This window comes from Schistocerca nitens, chromosome 2 (genome assembly GCF_023898315.1).
Source record: "Schistocerca nitens isolate TAMUIC-IGC-003100 chromosome 2, iqSchNite1.1, whole genome shotgun sequence".
Lineage (NCBI taxonomy): Eukaryota > Metazoa > Arthropoda > Insecta > Orthoptera > Acrididae > Schistocerca > Schistocerca nitens.
In genome coordinates, this window is record NC_064615.1 from 1,004,340,467 (window position 1) to 1,004,349,824 (window position 9,358).

At 46.2% G+C, this 9,358-nt stretch overlaps 1 protein-coding gene across 1 annotated transcript in view; it reads right to left on the bottom strand.

Moving 5' to 3' along the window:
• Positions 1–9,051, bottom strand: part of LOC126235496 (IQ and ubiquitin-like domain-containing protein) — a 68,157-nt gene extending 59,106 nt beyond the window's left edge. The window contains exon 1 of the mRNA XM_049944215.1: positions 7,352–9,051. Coding sequence (XP_049800172.1) covers positions 7,352–9,051 — 1,700 coding nt within the window. The remainder of the gene's footprint in view (positions 1–7,351) is intronic.
• Between the last annotated feature and the right edge of the window lie 307 nt (positions 9,052–9,358).

Here is a 9,358-nt window from a genome sequence, read left to right on the forward strand (position 1 = left end):
GTGGTGTCGCGACAGGCGTGAATGGAGGGACGAATGGAGACGTGTCGTCTTCAGCGATGAGAGTCGCTTCTGCCTTGGTGCCAATGATGGTCGTATGCGTGTTTGGCGCCGTGCAGGTGAGCGCCACAATCAGGACTGCATACGACCGAGGCACACAGGGCCAACACCCGGCATCATGGTGTGGGGAGCGATCTCCTACACTGGCCGTACACCACTGGTGATCGTCGAGGGGACACTGAATAGTGCACGGTACATCCAAACCGTCATCGAACCCATCGTTCTACCATTCCTAGACCGGCAAGGGAACTTGCTGTTCCAACAGGACAATGCACGTCCGCATGTATCCCGTGCCACCCAACGTGCTCTAGAAGGTGTAAGTCAACTACCCTGGCCAGCAAGATCTCCGAATCTGTCCCCCATTGAGCATGTTTGGGACTGGATGAAGCGTCGTCTCACGCGGTCTGCACGTCCAGCACGAACGCCGGTCCAACTGAGGGGCCAGGTGGAAATGGCATGGCAAGCCGTTCCACAGGACTACATCCAGCATCTCTACGATCGTCTCCATGGGAGAATAGCAGCCTGCATTGCTGCGAAAGGTGGATATACACTGTACTAGTGCCGACATTGTGCATGCTCTGTTGCCTGTGTCTATGTGCCTGTGGTTCTGTCAGTGTGATCATGTGATGTATCTGACCCCAGGAATGTGTCAATAAAGTTTCCCCTTCCTGGGATAATGAATTCACGGTGTTCTTATTTCAATTTCCAGGAGTGTATTATTTGCTTTCTATATATTCGAGTAAAAAATATTGTTAATAAAAGGGACGAAATCTGTACTAACAAGGTATTAGCTGCGGCACTCAAAGCTGCTGGAATTTGAACATAGGAAACTGCCACACTTCGGAATAGCCCAGTAAATAAATATCAACCTAAATCGTTAAGAGCAATAGTACACGGCAAAATTAAATTATAAATTGAGTATTATGTATATATAACTTTAAAATGAGGAAGGAAGAGAGACGGGACACTTATTACTACTACGAGGAACCACTGATATTCTGGCCTAGTAGCAGGTAATACTTAAATCAAGATCATCAGTCATTAAAAGAAATTATAGTACAAAACACTGACAATCTGTCATTACATTTAAAATTTTGTACAAACAACCCCGAAGCTGCAACCCTTCTAGCTGCTGGAATACGGTGCATGTCGAAATACAGCATTGTTGGTAGAAATTTGTAAACGCAGTGACTGATGATCTCAGTGTTTTGTACCATAATTGTAATGATTGATGATTTTCATGTAACTGTTACGTCCTACTACGCCATAAATATCCGTGGTTCCTCTTAACAGTAACAAATGTCGTTACGCATATTTAAAGTTTTAGATTTATTGAACTGTTTATAATTTTGATTTATACAAATCCTATTGCCTTCAAACGTTTTGAAGAAATCGATTTCATTAGGTGCCAATTTCCTCCACTTCAAGTGGTCCTCGTCAGAAACAGTTTTTTCTCTATATACCAAAGAGTTCAAAACGGCTCTCTTATAAACAGTGTTATGGAAACTCTGTGCGTTAAGGTATAAATCGTTATGCGTCGGTATGCGTTGGTATATAGAGCAAATACAGTTTCTGACGAGGACCACTTGGAGTCCGAAATTAACCATCTGAAGTACGTGTTTCGAAAGAATGGCTATGGTGCACGCGATATAAATAAAGGCAGCGTTCTCCAAGAGAAGGAAACGTGAAAATGCTGCACACTCACAGGATGAAACACCGATTGCGGTTCTTCCTTTTTGTGGCGCTATGTCCAGCAAAATAGGAAGAGTCCTGGGTAGACGGGGTATAAGACCGATTTTTCGTCTTCCTAAGAAAGCTAAGGAGATGATGCACCCTGTTAAGGACAATCTCGGCCTCAGGGTTCCTGGAATGTATAATATCCCCTGTGAGTGTGGAAGCAGTTATATAGGTCAAACCATTCGTACCGTTTCCAACCGCTGTGCAGAGCACCAACGGCATATTAAAAATAGAAAACTAGAGAAATCGGCAATTGCGGAACACTGCCTCGCAGACAACCATAAAATACTGTTCGATGAAATAAAAATTTTGTCCATGCTTCCACATACTGCAATTCTGTTATTAAGGAGCCTGTTGAAATAAGAATGAGCGAGAAGAACTTTAACCGTGATAGGGGATACTACCTGAGCGGTGCATGGAAACGAGCGCTTGATGCAGAGAAACAGCAGAGACATTCCTTCCAATGTTTACGTTCCAACAGAAGCGGTGGCGCCAACAGCGCACACATTGACACCGTCTGCGACAGCAGTACGTAATCGCCAACCAATCACAAGCCGTCCACAGGCTACATAAGGCCGCCACAGCAGCAGTGAAGACAGGCAGTTGCTCCTGATGATGACGATGGAGACTATCGTCGAAAGCTTGAGATTTTATCCCAAACTGACTCGGCAAGAAAACCGAGAGTGTTTTACATATCATTACTTTATGCTCTCTGAGGGAAAGGAAACGGTACTACCTTAAATGACAAGGTGGCTTCGTTCAGAAACTGGTGAATTATTATACACCTTGCTGATGGATAAGACATAGGCAAAAACACAGACAAAACTTATTTTACATCAATCCCTTACGTACACATAAAGGACGGATGGATCACGTCTGGGAGAATTACCTACTAGAAAAAAAACCTACATGGATATTCCAGAAAGGTACAAGCTAATAAAAGTGGTCAGCCCATAATCCCAAATTACAATAAATTCCAAGGAGCCGCGGATAATTCACTCTGTACCACGAGTAATGGGGTTCGATAGGCTCGTGGGCCTGAGATCTTTCAAACTAAGTAGTTACAGTTGAAGTTGGAGTGGCCACGTGGTGTCCGATACAATGGCAGGAAAAATCATACACCTTGCTCAACACTGAATTTAGAGCAAATGAATTGATGCTATGTGTACCTAGCTGCATCTGTGAGAATTACGAGAAAGAACTGCTGAAAATTAGCTACAAGTTTCATTACAAGGGCACACAACATTTCGAATTCATGATTCTAAGTTCCACTCGAAAAAAATTAAATTTACCATTCAAAAATGAAAACAAGTGAAATAATATCAATCGCTAGACCTGAGGGTGCTGATACCAACAGGTTTGAACGTGACATAACTCATAGGATCTCAGCCCTACTTAATATCCAACACCACGTTCCATCAGAAATGTATGTACTCACCAGCTGCCAGTATTTGAGTGTCTCTTGCAAAAAAATTTACAAACCTCCCCTGGACGCAGTATTGAGAGTCAGTTCTTTATGAAGTGGAGACAACTGACCAATTTCCGGCGCCTGTTAAAAATGCGTGTGTCGCTGAAACAACCAGGGTGACTGAAAAAGCACAGGCGGCCGTTGCTCTTAGGCCCTTCCCGAACAATGAAATGTTCGAGAAAGTTTTAAAAAAATTCTAAAGTGACAATCAAAGGACTCGGTTTTAAAAACGTTAGGAAGTCTGGCTTTTGTCATTATGAGTTGTTCCCGCCAGACAGGCATAAATAAAGCCAAAGAACTTTATCATGGCTTCCGAAGAAAGTAAGAAAGAAAAAAAAGAAGTTTTTCTAACTTAAGACTATGCCGCCATGTTCTCATCTCACGATGGTGACTCGGAAAAGGATTGAGGCTTATGATTGCCGAAACAGAACACGAATAAAATCAAATGTCCAGCAGAAAATCCACGGCTGGTCCCGGCGGAGGTTCGAGTCCTCCCTCGGGCATGGGTGTGTGTGTTTGTCCTTAGGATAATTTAGGTTAAGTAGTGTGTAAGCTTAGGGACTGATGACCTTAGCAGCTAAGTCCCATAAGATTTCACACACATTTGAACATTTTTGAGACAATCCACCTCCAAACATCGGCGTGTAATGATTACAGCAGCCTCCGCAGATCCCTAACGCACGCTAGTACGACGGCGCTCTATGACGAATGGTAGTGTAACAAATTTTTTGTTAACATCGGCAGCAGAGAGCGCCCGTAGTCCAGAGCCGCTGGAGACACGTCTTAGTGGGTGTGCTCCATTGGTTCCACAGGATCCCACACGGTGGCTTTCGGTACCTGGTGGAAACTTGCAATTCCGTTGCCAACTTTGAGACGTCCATGAGATATTATCGATTCTTGTTATAACACTAACAATTACGATCTTCATAATTTATGGACAGTACTTCTATACCGTGGTATCATCACCATCTGTTTGACATCTCTCGTCCATCCTCGCAACATGCATGAAATCACAAATAAATTACAGTTAATTATTAATAATTTTTCAGAGAAATATCTTTGATAGCCTCTAAGACACGTTAATCACCCTAGTCCAGATAGTAGTTGCCACCCATGAAGGGTGTTGCATCACAAGGCAAGCATATTGGTGGCGCTCTATAGCGCGATACTGAACTGTGCATGTTTATTTGTCCTGTATTACCTCGTAATTAAATAATCATAACATAAACTTTACTATGCAGATCGAAAAAACAGTTATGTGATGTTTTCAGGTGTCTTAGTGTTACAGGTGTCCCTATGCACAGAAATTCGAGAATGGATTAATAGAAAAGAAAAAGAAGTTAACATGGTGGTTTTAACGTTTCAGATGTTCTACACAGTCTCTCCCCCCCCCCCCCCCCCCCCCCACCTGAGGACAATGCACAGAACGTCCATACAATCATGTGAAACTCTCAGGAAAGTCTTTTTTTGGGATGTTGTACAGCTTGCGCATCAAATTGGCTTCAACATCAGTTTTATCGTCAAGGCGTTGACCCTTCATGTGAATTTCTGCACTCTCCCGTTCTGCGGTATATTCGTATTGATAGCTCCAAGTCTCGTCATCCGCGATGATCTTTTACAGAAAAGAATTCTCCGCATTTCAAATTTCAGCAAAGCTGCAGTATGGGTTCCTGCTTCAATGTTTCTGTTCGGGAGTCAACGCCTTATGCACAAACATTGCACACACTTTTCTCTTCTTCAAAACATTCTGGCGAATGTCTGGAGCACTTGATTTAGAGATGTTCCTCAACTAAGATTTGTGACACAGCAACGTTGACACACCACGGCCGTATGTCCACTTTAACAGTACCTCCTCACAATTGACAAGTCAAATGCACAGCTGTTGTTCGTTCAACCTGACACCATAGTTACTAATATGCCATGAACAACATCAGTCTCGGAACTTTTTCGGCGGACGGTGTAAGAGCGACGATACACTCGGATATTCAGCGTCCCAAAAGTCCTGTCATACTGATTTGTGTTTGCAGGTTTTCATCTGTCATCATCCAGAACAGACTGTGGGCTTTCTCATGATGTTGATTCACCAAGCTCAATGTTACAGCGCTACAGGTGCAGAGCAAGGTAACGGATAAGGGCTTTCTAGATGACAGCTTCCGTGTCATACCTACAAAAGGAAGTATCTCAGTTTGAATGGCTAAAACGCAATGAGAATTATAGATCTGATATAAATAAGCCGAAGATGTGAACTGAAGTTCGTGTTAGGGAGGACATTCGATGAGGGTAGTCCGTGCAATTTTCTTAACTATAATGCTGTGGTGATGTAGTGGTTAGCATACCTGCCTAATAAGCAAGGAGGCCTGGATACAAGTGTTGACCACAGCTCAAATTTTAATTTATTTCTTCAGCTTCATCCATTATCATAGCGCTGAGAATTATTTTAAAAATGGAGATGTCTCTGTTGTGCCTACCGTCAAGGTCTTTTATCTGTTAAACTTAGCATTTGTGTACAAATCTAAATACAACAGTAGCACCAGCTCATAGCAAATATCTATACAGGGTGTTACAAATAGGTACGGCCAAATTTTCAGGAAACATTTCTCACACACAAATAAAGAAAAGATGTTATGTGGACATGTGTCCCGAAACGCTTACTTTCCATGTTAGAGCTCATTTTAGTTTCGTCAGTATGTACTGTACTTCCTCGATTCACCGCCAGTTGGCCCAATTGAAGGAACGTAATGTTGACTTCGGTGGTTGTGTTGACATCCGACTCATTGCTCTACAGTACTAGCATCAAACACATCAGTACGTAGCATCAACAGGTCAGTACGTAGCATCAACAGGTTAGTGTTCATCACGAACGTGGTTTTGCAGTCAGTGCAATGTTTACAAATGCGGAGTTGGCAGATGCCCATTTGATGTATGGATTAGCACGGGGCAATAGCCGTGGCGCGGTACGTTTGTATCGAGACAGGTTTCCAGAACGAAGGCGTCCCGTCAGGAAGACGTTCGAAGCAATTGGTCGGCGTCTTAGGGAGCACGGAACATTCCAGCCTATGACTCGCGACTGGGGAAGACCTAGAACGACGAGGACACCTGCAATGGACGAGGCAATTCTTCGTGCAGTTGACGATAACCCTGTCAGCGTCAGAGAAGTTGCTGCTGGGATGAATCCAGGTTCTGTTTACAGCCTAATGGTTCAAATGGCTCTGAGCACTATGCGACTTAACTGCTGAGGTCATCAGTCGCCTAGAACTTAGAACTAATTGAACCTAACTAACCTAAGGACATCACACACATCCATGCCCGAGGCAGGATTCGAACCTGCGACCGTAGCGGTCGCTCGGCTCCAGACTGTAGCGCCCAGAACCGCACGGCCACTCCGGCCGGCTTACAGCCTAATGATGGTCGCATCCGTGTTCGGCGACATCGTGGTGAACGCACATTGAAAGCGTGTATTCGTCATCGCCATATTGGCGTACCACCTGGCGTGATGGTATGGGGAGCCATTGGTTACACGTGTAGGTCACCTCTTGTTCGCATGACGGCACTCTGAACAGTGGACGTTACATTTCAGATACGTTACGACCCGTGGCTCTACCCTTCATTCGATCCCTGTGAAACGCTACAATTCAGCAGGATAATGCACGACCGCATGTTGCAGGTCCTGTACGGGTCTTTCTGGATACAGAAAATGTTCGACTACTGCCCTGGGCAGCACATTCTCCAGATCTCTCACCAATTGAAAACGTCTGGTCAATGGTGGCCGAGCAACTGGCTCGTCACAATACGCCTGTCACTTGATGAACTGTGGTATCGTGTTGAATCTGCATGGGCAGCTGTACCTGTGTACACGCCATCCAAGCTGTGTTTGACTCAACGCCCAGGCGTATCAAGGCCGTTATTACGACCAGAGGTGGTTGTTCTGGGTACTGATTTCTCAGGATCTATGCACCCAAATTGCGTGAAAATGTAGTCACATGTCAGTTCTAGTATAATATATTTGTCCAATGAATTTCTTCTTGGTGTAGCAATTTTAATGGGCAGTAGTGTAAATGAACAGAATTGACGATACAATGTGCCACCCACCTGCAGAACTGTAGCTGCTCGTCGCGATTCCCAGGCAGGAACTTCTCCCGCGGCAGCAAGTTCTGGCAGCGCACGCACAGGGAGAGCGAGAACTCCAGACCCTTGTAGCTGTACTCGAGCGAGTACTTGGCCACCTCCGGGTTGAACTCTGGCGTCTTCATGAGCTGCAGGAAGAGGCTGCGCAGGCGCGCCCTCAGCGCCTCCAGCTGGTCGGTGTTCAGGCCGCGCACCAGCAAGTCGCACTCGCGGTCTACCAGCTCGATGATGTCGTCGACCAGCGGCGGCTCGCGGTGCACCACCAGCGCGTCCTTGACGGCCATCAGCAGGTCGACGCGGCTCTCCAGCGGCGCCTCCTCGCGGCACAGCGCCGAGTACAGCTCCCTCAGCTCCCTCGCCCTCTGGTTGCGCAACGTGTCCATCGACACCTTCATCCCCTTGTAGCCGGTCCAGGTGATGGGCTCGGCGCACCTGTCGATCACTTCCAGCTCCTTTCTGCGCAGCCTCTCCTGCTTCACGGACAGCCTCTGTTTCTCGATCTCGAACAGGTTCTTCACCTCCTTCTCGAGCACCTGCGCGTACTCGGCGCACTTGGTGGCCTGGGCCTTTTGCGACCGTTGGATGCGGTCGACCTCCGCGGACCGCCACTGCTCCACCGCGGAGTACAGCATCTCGAAGTCGGCGCGCCTGCGCGGGAAGGTGCTCTTAACGATGTCCGCCTTGATCCTGGTCTCCCTGGCCTCGATCCGCAGCCTCTCCTGCTCGGCCTCCCTGGCGACGCGCCGGCGCTGTTCCTCGCTGGCCCGTCTGATCATCCTCCTGATAAGCCACGCGCGCACGTACCTCTGGATGACGCGCACCTTGCGCTCCAGGTCTCGGCGCCTTTCCTGCTCCTCCGCCGTCACGTACTCCTTCGCCGTCTTGATAACGTCGCCTTTCCAAGGGATGTAGTAATCCCTGCGATAGTTCTGCGTCGCCCTGTCACACACTGTCATCTGCTGCTCATCTCGCCACCAAGCTGTCTGAGTGTCGCGGTCGTTCTTCTGCTTGTACGGCTTTTGCGGAAAAGGTTGTGTCTGAGAGAAAGCGTGGTGGTATTCGACAGCGGTTTCCTTATGCCGAAAACCACCGAGGAACGGTTTCTTTGCAAGCTTCCAGACAATTATTACTCTCACCTCTTTGAATTCCCCGTATTCCACCTGGACTCTAACTCTAATGATGCGCTTGTTTCTCATTTTCTCTGGAACGTTGCTCAGTAGTATTGGGTAAAAGGGATCCGCTGAAGTAATTTCCATGATAGCAATTTGGGAAGTACTGAGTCCCAGTGACTGTAGCGAGGACTCATCCGACAGCATCTCTCCATTCAATGTCAGAACAATCACGCAAGTTGGAATTTCAAACGCCTCTGATAAAACTTCCTTTACTTTAGAGATAGTAGTTATAGGCCAGAATTCCTCGACGAAGCAAGCCCCAGTTTCCATCATGAATTTAACTGTGACGCGATCGAGGTCAGTTGGCTGGTAGAAGGAAGACTCTTCTCCAACGTAGCGATGTTCCTCAAAAAGTCGCCGGATTTCCTCGAGCGTGGCTTCGCTCCTAGCAGTCGACGTGGTGCTTTCATTTGGGGTGCATAGACACTCCCCCTCTTCATCCAAGCTGCTTACATCTTCCCGCAAAGCATCTTCTTCTATTATCACGTCCATCTCCGCTGACTCTTATTAATTTGCTGTTTCTGAATAAAAAGACACTATCAATAATAACAAAAGTATTAAGGTATAAAGCAAAACTGCAGAGGGAATAAAGGCAGCAGGATGGAAAATGTTGAAAAGTGTAAAATATGAGAATAAAATTACAGTTAAACGCAGTCAAGAAAAAGCAAACTGGGATAAGAGATTGCCAATGAGATAACCAAATATCACCAAATGGAGTGACAAGATGAAGCCTACAGGAAATTTAGAGCATTCCAGTTGTAACGTGGGCGGTCTGTAATTATCGGAGATCAAGACAGAA